This window comes from Meleagris gallopavo, chromosome 8 (assembly GCF_000146605.3).
Source record: "Meleagris gallopavo isolate NT-WF06-2002-E0010 breed Aviagen turkey brand Nicholas breeding stock chromosome 8, Turkey_5.1, whole genome shotgun sequence".
NCBI lineage: Eukaryota > Metazoa > Chordata > Aves > Galliformes > Phasianidae > Meleagris > Meleagris gallopavo.
Window position 1 is genome coordinate 28524511 of NC_015018.2, and position 20345 is coordinate 28544855.

At 39.4% G+C, this 20345-nt stretch overlaps 1 protein-coding gene across 2 annotated transcripts in view; it reads right to left on the minus strand.

Moving 5' to 3' along the window:
- Positions 1–20176, minus strand: part of CCDC186 (coiled-coil domain containing 186) — a 31815-nt gene extending 11639 nt beyond the window's left edge. Inside the window, exons 1-9 of one of the 2 annotated variants that reach the window (XR_004160556.1) lie at positions 19988–20176; positions 8672–9379; positions 6683–6809; positions 4644–4772; positions 3486–3698; positions 2084–2203; positions 1470–1574; positions 1011–1109; positions 238–324 (exon numbers count right to left, since the gene is read on the minus strand). Coding sequence is in view for 1 of the 2 variants with exons in the window: in XM_019617859.2 (XP_019473404.1) it covers positions 238–324; positions 1011–1109; positions 1470–1574; positions 2084–2203; positions 3486–3698; positions 4644–4772; positions 6683–6809; positions 8672–9366 (1575 nt within the window). In the remaining variant the exon portion in view is untranslated. The remainder of the gene's footprint in view (positions 1–237; positions 325–1010; positions 1110–1469; positions 1575–2083; positions 2204–3485; positions 3699–4643; positions 4773–6682; positions 6810–8671; positions 9380–19987) is intronic. The other variant, XM_019617859.2, reaches the window with a different exon arrangement.
- Positions 20177–20345: the final 169 nt, after the last annotated feature.

Genomic DNA, 20345 nt, shown 5'->3' on the forward strand with positions numbered 1-20345 from the left:
CTAAATATTTCTCTTATCTTCTCAGTCTAATGAGGTGCCTACCATAAAACAAAAGTTACTGTGGACCAGTAGCCACAAAAAAAGCCACACAGTCACAGTTATGTACTTCTGGTTTCATGCCAGTCAGTATCTAATCACATTTATTCAAAGAACTAAAAATACAATTAACAAATCGAACATATCTTGTTTCAAAAGCCAACACTTTGCCTCTCGCTGCCCTATGATCCCACACACTACCTTTGTTCTCAGAGTTCGAAGCTCATCCATGCCTTCTTTAAATGTTCTCTTCAAGTCTTCCAGTTCTTTTATTTTTGCATGAGGCACCTTTTAAAAAAAGAGTGAGATGTTCCTTAAGAAATCTAAACTGAAAATGACATTTCCTGGGATGTCAAAGAAAATCTAGCTCAATGCAGGTCAACACAAAAGCTCAGAGGGTTTAAGAAAGAACAGGTACCCTAAAGGTTTCCTTATTCTTAGGAAGAACTGAGAACAAAAATAGGATTTCACATTTTAGTTTCAGCTGTACAAAATCAACACCTCAACAACTCCTGGCAAATGTTGACAGCAAAGAGACACTTGTGTAACTCATTTAGCTGACACATGCACATGTGATCAGGTACTAAATCATTAGAGAATTTAGCTTCTGGGACAGCAGGCTGCTACAGAGAAAAGAAGATATCCCTGACTCATAACTTAGCAAAATACTCAGAGAGACAATCCTGCCTTCGAATTTGTGCTCCAAATTATAGCAAAATTATTGTTCATAAATGAAAGAACACTTATTCTCATTGTACCATACTTTTTCTATAGCTTTGTCTTTAGAAAGTTCATCTGGGGCAATAACTAAAAAACATCCTCCAGAAACAGGGGCTGAAGACAGACACCTGGAATAGAGTACTAGACCAAAAAGAGGATGCCTGACAAGAATCTTAGAAACTCACAGCTTTCTTAACTACCACGTTAACAACTGTGCTTTCTCCAACATTTGTCTCCACAAATCACGTATTTACCTCCAAGTGGTCAGATTTCTCCTGCACTTGTTTCTCTAGTTCTCCTTTAGTTACTTTGAATTTTGCATCCAATTCATTTGATTTTATTTCTTCTGATTCCTAAAAGGATAGAAGATACAAGGACAGTTTCATGGTTTTACATTCCCCTTTCCTGCTTTATGAGCAGAGACAGCTTTCCACATCACTGAACATGCTTTCATTGGTAGGTATCTAACAGTTCTGAACATATGAAGGAAGGCCTACATAGACTGGATGCCAAACATGACAAACTTTTTCCCTTTGCTTTACTTGGAAAGTTGATAAATAAATCAGTGATTGGTCACCCCAGCATTGCAGCTCACATGGAATCGTTCTTTCTTGCTACCGCTTAAGGCAGAGATGGAAGGAAAAAAAACAAACAAACATTTTTTCAAACATTTTTACAAACAGTAATTTCACCTCCTAAGGAAAAGTACCTACTTGATAGGTTTTTATCATTTCTTGACAATTTTTCCTTATCTGATCTGCTTCTTCTTTTGCTTGAGTCAACTTTGTTGTTGCATCTTTTAGGCGCTCTTTGGATTCCTATGGAAACAGGAATGAAAAAGGTTAAGCCTACTTATCTATCTTAATTTAGAAAAAGCATTTTTCATAATAAAAGTTATCTACTTCAGTTTGAAATGAATCAAAACAAAGTCCAGCTCCCCCTGGCTCACCAACACACACATATCCCCCTTGCTTTCACTCAGGTATTACTTTAATTTTATCTGTTCCAGCACTGAAAGCACGCAAAAATGGCCTGCACACATTTTCTGATAACAAACACATTAAATCTATCACATAACTAATAAAGCAAAAAGATGTAAACCTATCATACAAAATCCAAATTAAAAAATGATCTTTTGGAAAAAAAAAAGATCAGATTGAACTGCACAAACCCCTCACACATTCCAACATTTCCACTTCAATATCAATAAATTTAAGAGCACTACTCCAACTTGTTGCAGGTGTTCAAATAGAAAATATTCTAAAGCAGATTTTAGTAACTACACTGCTCTGACTGCAGTTTCATGTCATGATAGTACTTCACCAACCTTGTGAGAATCCATTTCTGTTTTTAATTTGTTCTGAGCCCATTTTACTTTGATAACATGAGAATTGATTTCCTCTTTCAATTTTTCAATTTCTTTGTTGAGTCGAGTGACTTCAGCATCCTAAAAAAATTCATCAATTTTATTTTACGGATTTCAATCATCCATTGCTTCCACAACAAGACTCCTGCTGAAGGCTAAAATGCACTGTTAACAATGTCTGGACTTAGTAAAGCCATGCACAGAACGAAATATGCTCACGATACCTTAATGCACAAAAAAACCCAACACATCAATGTTCTAGTTCAAGTAGTAAGGTAACGCTGCACTGCTGTTAATACATGCTAATGCCACAATTCAGTTTAAAGACAAAGCACAAAATAAGTATCTCCTTAAGCTGTTTTTTTGTTGTTGTTCTTTTTGGCAACAGGATGAGGAAACAGGCACAAAGTGGTGAAGTTATATATTACACAGGGCCACAGATAGAAAATGGAATGACATTACAACTATCGAGGTGCAGAGCAGTGTGAGCTCTGTATGTGTTTGCAGGTCAAACCATCATCATGGTAAGTCAGTGTCAAGTTAAGACCTGAACAGAAGCACATCACTGGTCCACACTATTACAGCTCTTATCCACAGATCTGCCATTAAGCCAAACTTTCAAACTGTTTCTGAAGTGACAGGTTCACCTACCAAAAAAAGGTTTACAGATGCACCATGAGGGCAGTACAATTCCTGTAAGGCTGCAGTGTAATTATGAGGTATTATCAACATACTTATTGTTTTACAACCTGAAGCCATGCCCTTATTTCCTACTTGTGAGAAAGAATAAATGAATTTTTGCTTCAGAAATGTATTTTTATGGCTTTTATTAGACTGCAATTTTCAGATCCTTCTTTGCTCAACAGTTGTGCTCAGTAAAACTGCTCAAAAAGGACCCAAATCAACATGAACTCTACTGATTTATCAATGTGAGAGACTTCCACATGAAACAGAGTTGTGAAATGCAATACAGAAAGATCTGGGTAATTCAGGAGGCTGATGGGAATCTTACTGGCTTCTAAAAGTGGAATGTCAATATTCTGGAATCAGGACTGAAAAATCCTACTGCTGTATCACCAATTTTTAGTAGTATGAAAAATACAAAGCCCAGACAGAAAAACTTCAATAGAGACTGCAATAATTTAATATCATTACAGCCTTTAAAAAGATCCAAATAAGCAAAACGATGACAGTAAGAAATCAGTTACTTCCTCCCTTTCCTACAGCAGAAAGTGGCTTTCACAGTAAAATCAAATGAAAACAGGTTTGTTTTACCAGACATAATAGGAAACTAGTGTTGGTAAGGGTTGTTTGATAGTACTTTTAATCATTCACTCAAGTCACACAGCAACACTTGGAGCACCTTAGTTTCAAAGAGCTGGTGCAATCTTCCTTTTTCCTGAGATAGCTGTTTAATCTTATTAGTGTGCTTTTCAATTTCTTTGTTTGCATCTCTCACTCTTCTCTCAAGTATCTCCTTTTCCTTTCGGAGGTCAAGTGACTCCTTTTCCCCTCGGACGTATTTCATCACCATTGTTTCCTTCTCATGGCGTGCTTCTTCACATTTCTTATTTGCCTTGAAAAATATTTAAATATGAAACATAAGGTTGATTCATTCTATCTTCCTTTTGTAAGCCACTACTGCAATACCTAAAATATCCAATAGACTAGCATAACAAAGTAGCTCAATAGCTCCAATTTTGCAAAGATTAACATTAGATCCCCACTTAAGCATGACAAGAGTTCAACCAATTCAATTGGAATTACTCCTAACAGTCAATACCTATCTAAGCAGCTGCTTGCTGCTTACTGCTGCTTACTTGAGCTGAACACCTCAAGCAAATCAGCACTATTTTAGTAATTCCTAATTCAGTTGGTTATTTCAAAAGTAGTGTATCTGACAAGTTTTAGTAATAAAAACAAAACTTCTGTAAAAACACAGTTTCAGTCCTGTGTTCTTGTCAGATGTCAACAGTTCAGTGGCTTTTTTTTTCGGATGGATTCCCTTCTGCCCCAGCATTAATAAATTCTGCTTCATATTTAAAAAAAAATAATCAGGAACTGAGCTTTAGAGAACATACAATCAATAAATACATGGCATAATATTAAGAGGGGAAAAATTCCAAGCTCTCAGTAAATCACGAGACAAAAAATAAGAGCTTTTTCAGCACAAAGGTGAAAAACATTTCATGATAACTTATGTGGTAAAAAAGAGCCACTTGGACCTTTTACCACCTCTTGAACTGAGATCAGCTTTTGGGCAAGGAAAACGAGATGTCCTGAAGGGCTGAATTGCATACACCTAGCTACGTATATTTGTAAGAAAGCATCAGTCACGCCAGAATGTTAACAGCCATTTAGAAATTTAGTGATAGTTATCAAAAATATACATGTAACTGCATGGTAGTAGTACCTATTTGGAAATTTTTTTACTGAACGACTTGATTTAACAATCAAGGCTGCAAGTTTCCTACAAAGATCAAGGTCATTCATGAGATGTTCAGTAATTAAAAGTTATTACCTGCTCCATTCGAAAGGCCATCTCTTTATGCAACTGCTGAATAGCATTTTTGGCTGCTGCATCTTGAGCTACAAGTTTGTCTTTATTAGCTTTCACTTCTTTATTAAGCTCTTCTATTCTTGCTTCTAGCTAAAAGACAATAGTATGATATAATTATAGGGAAAATAAGACTTTGATCATGTTTTGTACAGGCAGGAACATTTCACAGAAAATTATATGCTACAACAGATCCTCACCAGTGCTTTAAGCTGCAAGTCACCATACTAACATCTAGCTTTGTACTGAAGTACAAGCATAAAAGTTGTATATTTTCATCTTATGTGAGACAAGAGCACCAAACAAAGTAAAACGAGGCACAGTGATTTACTACAGAAAAAATAAGATTGACAGCAAATGTAGTAGAGATGGCTGCTGTACGAAGTTACTTTGTCTTCCATTCTTTGGTTGATATCCCTGTGCCATAACCCTGTGCCAGCAGAGACGTCAAGCATCCAAACTGAACCAGCAATTAATTCATTGAAAAATAACTCAGCAAATACAAAGGTGGCACTTAGTCATTGTGCTGGCATGTATTTTTAGCCACCCAGCAAACTAGATCAGAGTCCTGATCCAGCTGAAGAATAATTACTGACAGCCAACTGGAACACCTCCCAAAGCACATCCACTGCACAGCCATTCAAGTGCAGTACAACAGGAAGCAGCATAGCACTGGCACAAGGGTAAGTGGTGGCTACACAAACTGCAATGCTGTCCAAAGGTTGTTCTAATTGTTCCTTAATGATTACTCTCTTGTTCCAGGGAGAACCAATTCACTGAAGTCTGCCCTTTTTTATTTTATTGTAGGGGAAAGGGGTGTAAAAAAGTAGAGATGTCAGGACTAGTACTGCATTTTTGTGCATTTCCAAGCTATGACAAAAGACAAGAACAAACTACAATATTTGTTACCACACAATGAATGCGATCACACTCTCTGCAAGTGGATCATTCCCTAGCACAAGAAAACATTTCACATCTACAAGTGTACACATTTTGCTTGCAGTTGTGAGTACGGACAAACTTTCATTCACTTGAAAGCTACCAGAAAACACTTAAGTCAGAAATTATCACATTAAAAACAATTCATAAATAAGAAAAACCTCAAGTGTGTCTTACTCCAATGTATCACACAGCTCCAGTCACTATTCAGCTACAATATAAAAGTATCACACTCCAAATCATTGTTTTGTGACATCACCTCCAAGCAAGTAGTGTCACACATCTTACTTATTTGACTCCAATAAAAGTTTAACTCCTTCATAAATTCATAAAGCAGTGACACCTGATGCAATATTTTTGATACTTTCTGCACTGAAGCCAGCCACACCAATGCAAAACTCATGTTCTTCTTTGGCCTGTCATGGTTCTGAACCACTCACTCACCAAATATCTGTATGTATTAACTGTTAATACCAAAATAATGTGTAAGATCATAGTTAATATGCTCTAATCTTCATAGATATTCCACATATTATTAGCATTTACTACAAAAAATACACTCATTCACTTCTATTAGCAGATGCAGTAGCTAAGATTACCATAGAGAAATCAGGCATGATAAAACACTTGCATAAGATCCCCTTACATTTACATGCAAGAAATAAATCACTTTATTAGGATAGGGGATTGAATTTGCCATTCTGCCAAAATGCACAAGATGCCTTTAGCAAACATACACTGACTTTAGCAGAAAGCCAAGGTATGCATAACTTACTTAACAAGGCAACTCATAGAACTGGAACTCTCTTGACTCCAAAAGACTTCCCGATACTGAACATGTGAACTGAGTTTCTGAACTCATATCATTCAACTAAAGATGCAACACATTTTTAGCCAGTAAATACTCAGTGGGTAGAAGAATGGCTTTACCCTCGTAAAACATTCAGGATGCCTGAGTATGGGCATTCCCACCTTCCTCCCTGTGCTACCAAGTACATCCTATTAAATGCTGGCACCATATACAAGTAAGATACAATCTGCCACTTCTCTTTTGTTATCTGTACCTGTTTAATAATGTTAAGGTGCTGCTTTTCTGTTTCTGTCCGTTTTTTCAATTCGTCTTTCAAGTTGTCCTTTTCCGAGCAGATTTCCAAAATCAGTTCTTGATGTTTTTTATTTTCTTTAATCAGTCTGTAAAGAAAAAAAAGAAATAAAAAAATGCTGCTTCTGTTGTTTGTTTTAATTTTAAGATGCGTGCTTTTTCTTCCTGATTTGGAAATGTAACAGAAACATTAATTAAATCCACCAAACCCTTACAAAATGAAAAGACTAAAGTAAGACTAAAAGCTGAAACTTAAACCAGCACCTTGTGAGAAAACTGATTGCTTCCAGCATTTTGGGGCTGCTAATGTCCATGATGAAGCGAGACATTTGATGCCTCCATGCAGCTAACAGAATCAGCAGCAAGCTGTGTAAAGGTTAATATTTTAAGGTACTCACAGACACCAATTTCCAACCACACAGCTCCCCCCAGTCAAAGGTCTGAAAACACACGTACTGTATTCCTTTGTGAGCTGGCATGAACTGTTCAGAATGACCCTCAAAGTTCAGAAGCTGGTAAGAAATGGAACCCTGATATTCTAAGTTCTATACAACGACAGTGTCCATGCTCCTAGAGTGTTTATTTTTTTAGCTATGATTTGTTTCCTTGCAGCTGTTTGAAGCCTGAGTTTAAGCTAACAGCTCAACAGTAACATGCTTAGCTTGAGCTTCTAGCACTGCAACATAAGGCAGTCATACACAAAACTCAGAAGTAGTACTGTCAGAATTGCTGAATAAGAAGTCTCAAATGAATTTAAGTGCTTAAAGACGCAGGTAAATAGTGGATATTTTCAAAAGCACCTTTCAAAAGCAAATTAATTGCATGAATTTGTGAGAGGCGTACATTTCCCCAAACAAGATATTTAAACATCCCTTTAGATACATACTTTCATCTTTAGCTTCCCTTCCAGGAAATATCTTTAAACAAACAAGGCCTTAATATTACAAAGACTTCAAAACCAGCAGCAGTGAAAGAAAGCTTAGATTAAAAAAAGAAGTTCAGAAGTAATGACTATTCCCAGATTACAGATCCTAAAAGTAGACTGGGATTCACACAACTATTGCTCACTTATGTACTACTTCTGATCATAAAAGACAGCTGGGCTATTTCCAAAACAAGGTTAAATGAAGTTCTGCTGATCGTAAATGAAGGGACAAAAACCAACCACTCAGAATGCCCTCTGAACCAAATATATAAAATGCTCTACAGCAGCTCTGCACCTTGAAGTGAGTCCCTAAAAGCCACTACTCCAGGGATAACAGCTGGCAAAGAAAGAGAAACTGAAGATAGATTTACATTAAAAAAAAACCTGTACGTATGCAATAAATAGATATCTCTGCACAGAAATTTGTCTGTAAGTAGTTGATCCACTGCTGTGAAAAATTCCGGCCTGCCTTTGAGTTTAGTGTAAACAAACACATAAAACCTAACTAACTTGTTCACTTACCATCTTCTGGAGTTAGAATCATCTACACACCCAACAGTTCGGATTCCCACTCCTCCCCAACAGTTAATGACCACCTCTAACCACACATATCCAAGCCTTCCTGTGAGCTGGACTTTCCTCGCTCACATTCTATGCCAAAGGTTAACTGGGAAGGTACAAGAGAACACTGTCTCTACTTTTTGGGAGTCTCTGCCTGTTTTTCAATCCCTTTGATGTCCCCCCCCTACTATGCTACAAGAATGTCTCTTTTGAAGAACATTACACTCATTTCCAGTTCTGTAAGCAGGAGTAAAAGTTTGATCTTAAGCACATATTTTTCCTTACAAGTACATACACAATAGGTAAAAATAATTCCTCATTTAAAGAAAATTCTTAAAAGTCATTAACTGTACTTTGAACAGCTCACAAAACACTAGCCGTTTCCTAACAAAATGCCACATTCACACAACTGAAATTGTTCGGTGTATACCTCAATATTTCTGATGAGAACACTGAAACACTCACTTTTTTATAGTTTGCTCCTGCTGCAGGTATTTATCTTGCACGCATTTATCAAACACAGCCAAGGCATGTTCACCCTTCCTCACACCATTTGGGCATTTGCATTCTTTGGAAAACTCCGCAGATAAGAGTTCAGATTCTATTTCCTTCAGCAAATCCTCCTGTGAAGAAGTCTGTTGTATTGTGGAAATAAGCTTCTTTGTGCAGTCTGTGTCATAAGGGCTTTCCGAATAGATTTCATCACTAGATTTTCTCACAAAGTCCGATTCCTCCCTTAGCTCCTGCAGTAGTTCTATTAATGATTGTTCTGTCTGATTAGTTTTTGGATCTCGTCCAAATTCTTCACTAGATAAGCACCCTGTTTCCATGGAGCCTTCCACCCTTCTTTCAGAGCAGGTACTGGCACCACAGTCTTGCCCTCCACTCTGGTCAAAATTAGCACACTGCTGCTGCTCCCCTTCTGTCAGGCCTCCACCACCACTCCTGTCAGCAGCTGCTGAATCCTGGTCTGAGGACAACAACCTCGGCTCTGCTCCCAGAACAGCAGCATCATCTCCAGTGCAACTGATGTTTGAGGAGTCCTTCATTCCAGCTGTTTCACCCGACTTCTTGCTACCTGATGACTGGTAAGAGGCCTCCTCTGACAGACCGACCGGCTCCAGTGTGCTCTGCATTCCTGGTGAATACTCCTCCATCATCTTCCTTCAGAATCTAGAAGAACAACTCACATTAGACAGCATATTATGATCCAAATCAAAATGAAAATTGAAATAGGAGAAAGAAAGGCTACTGGAAGGGAAAACTCAACGGGCAAAAATATTTAGACAAAGCGTTTTTAGAATTAGTAATTATTTTAATCCAGGAAGAATCCAAGTAATCACTCTTGAAAAAAAAAAATCAGACATTAAAAGAACAAAAAAAATGCTAGAAATCACGCTTTCATTTTCTATGTGTGATCTGCAAGAGAGTAATATGCTCTCACTCTTTGTTTTAAACAAAACAGGGTGACTCCCTCATCCAGGCCAGAAGAATACACTTCCTTATTGTCACATCCTCACCTACTTATTCATACCACCAAATGTATCTGTATCCCACAACTCAGAAGAAGAAACAGGCTCAGGGTAACATTCTCTTTTCCCCTTCCACTTGCAAGCAACAGAAACCCCTCTGGATGAGCACAGACGGTCTGCACCACATTTGTGCTCTCAAAAAGTAGCTTGCAGAGCAAAAACTTGAGGAGTTGAAAAGCTATGTAGGAAGTGCTCTTTTTAGAAGGACACCATACTGTGATCCAGATAGCCAGAACGTTTTTGGAAGAGCCTGGGTATAATGCTGCATCTTTTTCAGTATCCCAGATGGTCAGGTGTCTGGAAAGGCTGCTGGCATTTTTAGCAAGCACATGAAGCTCTTAACACACTATTTCCATCAGCAGAAATTCATTACAGCAGACATAACTTTCAGATGCAATCTCATCCTGCTAATACTGGATACATTAGTCTATGTATAAACAGAAGCATTTTTTCTTTAATTTACAAATTCAGCATTGCTTTTCCAACAATTACATCAAAAGCAACTTTGCCATCTTGCAACAAGAGCCATTTTTATACTTGCTTTCTCTCTCGTGCTTCACACAGAGCTGCTCAGCTACATGCTGCAGGCTGCACTTGGCCTCAGTCTGAAAGGAAACCCTATGTAGCACTTGTCTTCTCCAGAGCCTCTGCCTTATTAACCAACACTAAGTACTGAGCCTTATACCACTAAGACAGTGGGACTCACAAATTCCATTGTAACTGTGACTTATTGCTACCACTGTCACCTTCCACTATTCGGACGAAAATCAGATAAGGAAAAAAGCAGCCTCAGCTGAGTTGTTTCTACCTGAAAATCCTAGCAAACGAGCCCCACTCCTACTACCCAAACCCAGCATCCATTCATCAACAAGAGGAAGGTGTAAATTGAACGTAGGGCTGAGAGTAAGAAAGGGAACAAGCTGTGGTAATAGTCACAAATCATCAAAAGACAATTCTACACCTTACAGTAACAAGCACGCAACTTCTCCTTTTTGATTTATAAAACAAAACATCCTCTAGAACAGAACAAATCAATAGGAACAACAACGAAGCAACAAATGAAAACAGAGGTGGGAATGTGGGTGTTTTTATATAACAAACTATGTGAAACTTGTGAAAGTTTCTCAAGCTTTAAAAGGATATTAGCAAAATCCATGACCCCACCCCTTTGCTTCCAAATATTTACACTTCAGTCAGTCCTGGAGCCAACAAATCCATCCACTTTGTTTGCACAGCCAAAACAATTGCTCTTTGGGTATCTCTACTTTTTGATAACTTCTCCCAGTAATGAACAGCAGTGTGCTGTTGTTGCTCTAAAAACAAACAAAACCTACAGACAGCCTGTATCAGCAAAGAAAATGAATGCGGTTAAAAGAAAAATTATTCAGCTTGATAGTAGCAGAACAGAACTAGCTCCTATTTAATTAAAAAGCTGTTAAAAATAATGATTTGAGACCAGCGGATTTAAGAGTCAATAACCATGAAATAATGTGCAAATGATGCAGTTGTTCACATTCCTGTCACAGACAGCCTGCGGTCCCCACACTCAGCAGACCTGGCCATAGAAAACTGCAGCATTAGCATCAAGCCAAGGCACAATTTTTTTCTATAGCAGTCAGTGTATTCTAAGTTCTTGCTGGCACTTTCCCTGCAATGATCAGAGAGAATCTTTGGCTTATTTTAAGCCCTTTCTGATGTACTTTCTAAAGCGTTACCAAATCCCCCAAATGCGTCGCTGTTAGATGTGTTACTGCCTCAAAGCTGCTCACTGTTGCCCAGCTGCTGCAGTTAACTCCCACAAAAAGTGGTAAAATGAGGCATGGGAACTTGCAGGTTGCTTGTCATACCTAAAATTTCCAGTCCAGTCAGCAAACCAGATGGTATTTCTCTTCATAATACAGCAACAGGTGAAAAATAGAAACCATATATTAGCAGGAACACTAATTTTTCATCTTATTTCCTTCAGCAAATATGACTGTGAATTAATATTAGAGACTAAGACAAATCACTCTGGAAGCAGAAATAAAATTATTTGCATAATTCAAGTAATTACAGAGCAATAAAACACCACTGACTCCACGTATGATGGGCTATCATCAAGTGTGAACCAAGTGTAGGCTCTGAATTAACTCATGGGGAATTCGAACAGTGACTGCACTGGTCTGTTAAAGCATGAAGAGTAAATAATGAGCATTCAGTGTTTCTAGACTTGCTCAACATTTCAGTGCTGCCCAGACTACAAGTTACTACATTAAAAGCGTTCCCAGCCTTTCCAATGTCAAAATATTGGACTTTACATGTATCCACTCACATCCATGTGAAGCTGTTCATGCCCTAAACAATTCTTCTCCTCCTACCACCACTAAATAGAACAAGTTTTCATATTTGAACTACTATCTTTGACATAGAAATAAAACTTCATCAATTTATCTTCACATTGGAGTAACTGCCAATGCCAGTCCACCCTGACCATCAAATAGGTCTCCTGCATATCCCAAGTTTGTCGCATCCACCTCGGGCACCAAAATATAGTAGATAAGAGCAGAGGGAAAATTGCAATAACGATTGTCAAGAAAAGGCTCCCACGTGGTATACAAAACTCTTCATGCTAAAGTAGCTTAACAGCATCAACACCACTAAGCTAGCTGCAGCCAGCTGAAATGAAATGCTACCCATTCACATCAAACATGCAAATATAGCAGATCCCAAGCCAGGTACCTAATTAGACAGTAGCTGCTGGCTTTGCTGTGTTTTGTATCCACCTTCTACTATCGAACATATTGCTAGAAACAACTCTTCCAAAATCTAGGGAAATAATAAAGTCATGGTTTCACTTTCTTACCCAATACTGCATGGAGAAAAGATATCTTGGTGCTTTTAGCATATTTTACACTATCTTCAGGTGTCATAAACAATGAAAAATGCAAATCACTTGTGCTTCACTTACCACTATATTATTTATGCATGAAGGCAGGCCTGTACCTAGAAATCAGTGAAAGCCAAGTGCTGCCAGGCACACACTGCATTCTCCAGCTTCAACCAGCTGCTCTGCTCCTTCCTCAGTGACCGCACCTGAGCAGCACAGCAGAACTACCTGCTCTTCCACCACTTCCCCATGAGAGCTGACACCAGCACACTACCCCTCTGCTGCCTGCACCACAGCAGGATGTAACCACCACCAAGTCTCTATGAAACACCCAAGGCAGAAACGTCTCCAATTAGCATTTCAAGACAGCCCCAGCGTGCCTGCATACATGCCTGGAATACCCAGTCATCTCCGGGAGAGTGCAGCACGTTTGGTGCAACACGTGCCAAACTGCCCTGGCCCTGAGGTTCCCTGCCAGGCCTGGCACTCACAGAGTCTGAGCAGCCCTCCTCCCAGCCTGTCTCACACCTCCCTATCTGCACACATCTGTAACAAGTTCCTGTCCTAATGCGCAATGCCAAGAAGGCAGCTGTCTGCATCTTCCCACAGCAGAAACAGAAAGCAAAGCAAGAGGTGATGCCTGATTCAAAATGTGGTGATATGCGAAGGAGGAACACTCACCTGGCCAGTCTCCCCTGCAGCCCCACTGAGCCCAGGAACGGAGCACAAACCACCCAATGCCTCACTACATTTTTACACTACAATACTGTCACATTCACAAAAAGCAAGCCTTGGGTTGGTTGGTTTTTCTTCTTTTGTAGGGACTGTTTTGATTCTCACTGATGTGTTCTTCAAAGAAGCACGCAGTCCTCCAGCGTTATCTCACAGGATTTGCAATAATTAAGTTTAAATCTGCATCAGCACATTATGTCCAGTTTAGATATTACATTGGTACTTGGAGAAGTAATTTAACTTCTGCCACAGCACATTCATGGCTATCACTGGAAGGCCCGCAACTTTCTCTCATGCTACTGTAACTGAGAAGCGCTTGTCTGCCGAATTGCTGATACCAAAACTGACGGATTAAAATCAGGAAGATTTTGATAGCCTGCAGATACAGTGAATGAACAACACAGCAACTTCTAAAGGAAGTCATGTCTCACAGCCATATGTGAAAGCAAGCAAAGACTCAGGAAACGAGCAGTATTTTTTTCACTCACTGTCTTTAGAACAGAGAAACCCTCTCATACACCGCTAATCAAGTGATAAAAACCCTGATGTGACAGGCATTCAAGCTCTTCAGTTAAGCATCTGCTACAAGATAGGTATTGATGATCTAGACTGAACATCAAATACCTTGACACACAATCCTGTATAGTGACAAAGAGACAAAAATTCTTCTACATCCCTTCAGCAGCAGGCACTGTAAGAGACTATTAGGCCCTGACCTCAGGGGCTACTCATAGATAAGGTCTGAATGTACAAAAATGTTTGCAGAACTACTGCGTGTAAGAAGTCAAAACTCACAGTCTACTGGAATTCATTTGGATTACGTCCATTGGCATTCCATTGTCTGCAAGTGCTCTATCTCAAGGTTTAAAATGACTTAAAAATCAAGTCAAATAATGTTTAATATTTAGCTACTTCAACAGTACAGTCCTGATCTTACAGCTAGTAAGATAAAGGTCTTAACTTGTCCCACTAAATCCAGCTGCTAAGCAGACAAGTCAAGCAGCTCTTTTTCTTAGACAAGATTTGCTCTCACTTCTGCAACCTGAGTACATAATGTGCTACACCATGTTAGTGTGATCTCTGAAGTAACGTGCATAAATAATTACAGTACTGTATTCTTGCTATGATGATGTATTATGCCAGTTAGGTACTTGCTCATAATCCTATTTTTTCAGGGAAAGAGAGAAAGAATTGCCAGCAGAGCCAGTGATGGTATCTCTGAACATTGGACTGTTTACTAACCCAAGATTTATTAGTATAAATAAAACAAGTGTGTAACACGTGATCAGACATTCCTATTAATAAATGCAAAGGTATCAGAATACATGTTAGCAAGGGGGAGCTTCTTACAGGTACAACTCTATTAACAAGATTATGAATAAAAGATATTTCAAATGATACCTACATTGAACCACCGTTCGAATTCCTCTATTCAACTTAATTGGAAGAACCCCGTTTGAAAATTTAAGAATTCTGTATGTCCTTTGTATTAACAGAGAGTTAAGATCTATCTTTTTAAATTCCAAGTTAAAGCATTTTCTCCTTCCTGCTCTCCTCTTCTGTTTCATTCTGCCTATTATCAATCATAAAGCAAAAACAAATTCTCAATTCAGAGTCCATTCACTGACCATGGAAAAAAAAAAGTTGTTTCTATAACATGCAATCCTCCCTTTTCCACTGCTGACAAGTACATACACCCTATAATTAAAGATGTTCAGGGCACATTCTGCCTTGGGCTGTCCATCAGGCAATCCACTGTACCATTAAAAACCTTCACTCCCAGCCACTGAAAGATAACTCACAATGAAAGTAATTCCCCATGTGCTTCCCACTGTCTGCACAACCCTAAGGGGGAACACAACCTTGTACAGCCTGCTGGCCTAATACAGACAACCTGGTACACTTTAATTCAATACCATGCCATTTCCAACTGCCTGTCTTTTCGGTCTCCTTATGAAACACAAACACAACTCTTTTAAATCCCAGACCACAAAGAACTTCCTAAGCAGATGCACTGTTAACATTACATTGCATAAAACACACAGTTTGAGCCAGGCCATGCCATTCTTACCTTCTAAAATAATGGAGAACAAAGAGGCTTTATTTCAGCCAATTTCAAGACGTTTCTAAAGGAAACTAAATGACAGAACTACAGGAAGTATTTTTGAAGTTGGGCTGTAAAGAAAATTTACTGTCAATAAGGGAAAAAAGGAACTGTATCTTGTCATCTAGGAACTGCCACATTTGGACTTTTAGCAGAAATAGAGCAAAGGAGGACAGAAGTGTGTGCCTAGGGTGGTATCGTAAGCAAACAGACTGGCTGTGAAGGTCCCACGAGATAAAAATCACTGCTGGAACAGAAAAAGAAGATATTTAGGCCGCAAAGCGTAGTTACACAGTCAAGAAAGGGGGACAAGAAAGGGAGGGAGGGAGCAATGCTTCTGGAGTGCACACATTTAACAAAGATTTGTTCAAAGCAGAGTGGATTTTAAGAGAATGAAATGTATTGAGATAGGTGACACTGAGGCATATAAGCTTCTGAAAGAGGAGTAAACATTCTGTTAGCAAGAAGTTAATATGATAGATGTAGCTTACTGAACACCAGACACACTCAACCACCCATCAGACAATATAATGGTCAGCTGCAATCAATCACGTCTGTTCCTTCAACAATAAAGGGTCTGCATCATGTTTGGATAGATGCTTTCCCCCACAGCTGTGCTATGAGACCCTGTAGCAGAGACACTGGCAAAGACAGCAGCACCTCCTCTCCACCAAATAAGCATGCACACAATTTAAAAAAATAAATCACAGAACAACAGTTCTCATAAATAGCCATGACCACATGTGCTCTCCGCTTCTAGAAACATGAAGAGCATTCAAAGTCCCATAATATTAGAAAAAAGCTCATTTTTAAGCAGACCTAAATTTACAAAGCTATCTTCATTTCATATCTGTCACAACAGAGTACTCAGACTTCCTTTAAGCAATGGACCGAAGACTAATGACCCAAAGCTGCAATGGTACATTTCAGTATAGGTGGGGAACAAGAGGAGAAGTGATTAAGCATTCCATGGCTCATGAGCAGATGATGCCAAGAGTCAGCAGGGTATGAAGTACCACGATCAGGCCAGGCAAATGGATAAGCAACAGAAAAATCTGGTGCCACTGACACAAGAAGCCCACATTGCCAAAAGTATGGATCTCAGGATGGATGCCACCTCAGCATGTATATAGTCACAGTCCCACTGTAGCTTCTGCTGTAAATCAAATAAACACTGCACACCTCTAAACAAAGTCAGGATATTTAAAAGAAAACTATAGAGCTGCTCCCTCCGCCCCCAACTTGCTTCACAGCAATTATCTCTGTAATTTGAAATCATTAATTCTCAGTCCTTTCTCAAGCTCTGTGCTGGACCAGTTGCTGCTGTTATTTATTTTGCTTTTCTAGATGGCATCACACCAAAGTAATCTCCGCTGGAGATTCATCATAAAAATCTGAGTAAACACCCTTAAGCAGCAGTCTCCTCAAATGGCCTGTAAAACTCACTAACCTTCTGGTCTCTGAACTCATGGCAAACTGAAGTAAGAGAAACTTATCTCCTTCACTATGCAATTCAGCTAAATCAAAAGGGACAGGGATGGAAAGGTGCACAAAGCCAGATATTTCACATAAACTAGCAACTGACATAAACTCAAAGCAAAAAAAAAAAGCCACCTGTTCTCTTAGTTACATAAGCAAAACAGCATGCCACCCAGTTTTAGAAGTGATGAAATAGCAGAGTAAGGAACAGAGTTGAAAAAACATCAAAATATTTCAGAGAAAGCCAGAAACTGAACAGCTTCAGAAGAAATGATGTTCACCAACACTGCCTGCTTACCACACAGGACTGACAGAGGATGGCCATGAGGTCCTGTACAACCAAAATACAAGGCCATCAGTGTACCATGTAGGAAACAGAAAAAAATCCCTGAGTCTCATCTGTGCTGGACCCTTCCGCCATTAATTTACTTACACCCTAGACCTACTGCTTCTGAATTAAGCAAAACACACAGGACTTTGAGATATCAGCCAGGAGTGCTGAAAGGGAAGATGTATCAATAGTCCCATCTACACTGAAAAGCTAGAGGACTCCAGTGCAGATAGGATTTGTGTGATTCACTGTAGAAGCAGTAAAGCTGCGTGTGCTGGAACACCGAGTTCTCCAGACCAGGCATAACTTTATACAGCTCCCTGCTGCAGCTCACACAAAGATTTGCTTTGGTTTACATTCCTGGAGAGAAAGAGAAGCAGATGTGTGTGTATACACAATGGATACTCTCTAGATTTCGCTGCTTTTATCAGTTTAATACTTAAGCTCAATTATGTTTCTTCAAATCTTTATATAAATGCTGATTGTGTGGCCCCAAGGCAGTGTCAAAGTACAAAGCTCAGTATCACCACCAATTCTTTTAGCATGAGTCAAGTACTTTGCAAGACAAGGATTACTCATATTTCAACTTTGCTTAAGTCACCAGTTAAGTAGTTGAGCACTGAATGAATTCCTTCAAGGTATTGCTAGGTTTTTCTCCTGATCTCTTTCAAGTGGTTAATATCACGGTCACATTAACTCCATACACAGAACCAAGTAACAGCACAACTCTAAAATAAAGTTTACCTGTTAAGCTTTAACAAGTGGGACTGGATTTGTAACAAGTCACTGGGTATGCTGAGAGGCTGAGGTTTTTGTTTGTTTCACATACTAGACACAAGGTTAGAAGCCCATGTCTCAGGGAAAAAGAGTTTACTAGCAGGGTCCTTCTACCTGAAACTACAAATAAAACTTCAATAATTAAGGGATTACGCACAGACTTGTAATCTTCTGTCACTTGTTTCTTCAGTACATAACTCTTCCAAGCCAACTAGTCTCACCTACAACACTCAGCAACAGATGCAGTACCAGAAACAGCACCACAATAACCTTGCAGGATTAGCATCACGCCTTCAACTCTGCTCAGAACAAGGCTAAGTTAGCAGCCAGCTAGTTATTATCACTATCATGTCTGCATTCACATTCTGACACTGATATCATCATTTATGCAACACAGAGTGCATTAAAGGAAGGAAAGAAATGCAAATTATGACTGAGATCACAACATAGACAAAGCACACATTCTATGACAGGTCTTCTCCTTTGTACACTGAGTAATAAGCCTTTTCTGTAAGGTACAAATTAGAGCACTGGCAGACCTCACAAAACTCTAGTGCCACGCAAGATACTGGTCTTAGCTTGCTGGGCATTGAAGATGCCAGCACATTTGCAATCCATGGCTATTTTCAAAGGGCATTTCCAGAACACACAACCAATCTGCCTGACCTCTGCATACTGAAAAACACCACTCATGAGGATGGTAAGGCACTACTGTTTCCAAATCTGATCTCCTTGCAGAGTTTCACCAGCATCCCTGAGGGAAAAATAAACAGAAATAAGAAAGTCTTCAAAAATCTGAATGAATCAACCATATGCTCTAGAAAGAATGAATTTCTGATAATTAATATGAGAGGAACTATTATCTACAGTATTCCATGTACTTCCTGAAGTCAGGACCGTGATTTCTCCTGTATTTCCAATCTTTCAATCTTGGTTTGTTTCCAAGGAGACTTTTTTGCTTTCATTTGAGACTGATAGAGTCTCAGTCTATGGCTTGAAGATAAATTATCCAGTAGGCTTTCCAATATTGTTTTTTTTTTAGAGAAAAATACATTCTGAAGAAGCCCAAACAGAACAAAATATAGGATGTCACCAACTGCTGGAGCCCAGATATTAACAAAAATTGCAGACTAGTCATTCAGCATATTGCCTTTTGCCTAACAGCAATCGGGTATCCATAAAAAAACTTTACTATTTTTTCATAGCTCTTTAAAAAATTAGCTTGAGGAAGTTCAATATTAGCTTAAGGCAGTGATAAGCAACACAGACCAAAGAAACCATCCTCTGTATTCTTTGATTTCTCAGTCCTCTTCTCAATGCTTCGAAAGAGCAAATCTCACCATACCAATGAATATCTGTCAACAATTCCAAATCAAGTAAGCCTTTCAAAACAATAGAAAATATTGTTTTAAAGCCAAAAAAGGACAACTGAAGGATTTCAGAAAGAGAAGGACTCAAAAGCAATACAGTCCAAGTTTACTTTTTTTTTAATGAAATAGATGGTATTATAAATGGGTTGGATTGCCTCTTAAAGCACCTTCAGAATTCCAGTTTCGTATGCTTTCAGAGCACAACCATCTCTAAAGTGAACAGCAACATAAGCATTCCCAGGACTTGGTAATTAGAGTGATTACCTTTCCTTTTCAGTACAAAAATACAGCTGCCTTTCATGCTGTTTCAGCTGTAACCTTACACAGCAAGCCACAGCAGTCACGTGGATTTCTCAGTGCTCTGATTGTCACATTTTAAGTCCTGAAAACCAACTTTACAACACACAGCCAACCAACAAGAGAAGCACGCTATTACATTTCCCACCTTACATACAGATCTCAGTCTTACATGAGATCCTGTCCCGCTCTGCAGAACCTCCCTGCAAGCCCACCTCTCTCAGACCCACTCTGGCAGGCTGTTAGGCAGGACATAAGCCCAATCCCGCATTCCAACACCATGACCATCTCACCGGAGTCACAGCAAAGCTTCCAGCTTCCAAACCCAGAAGGACAAGCAGCTCCCGCAAATGCCACCTGCAGAAACAAGGACAGTACCGCAGCGCTGCAGCAGCTCCGGAACATAACCTTCCTACTAACACACCAGTCGCTAATCTTCGTAACCGCACAGCGAAATCGCAGCACACCACAGAACCAGACGGCACGACCTAATTAGCAGCAGGAAGAATGCTGTCAAGAGACAAAGCGGCTCCCGGCCCGCTCAGCAGGCGAACAGGGAAGTCCCGGCTCAGCGGGCGCAGCGCTCACCGCCCCGCACCGGTGTCGCCTCCCCGGCCTCCCTCAGTGCCCCCGCCTGCCCTCGGGAAGCCG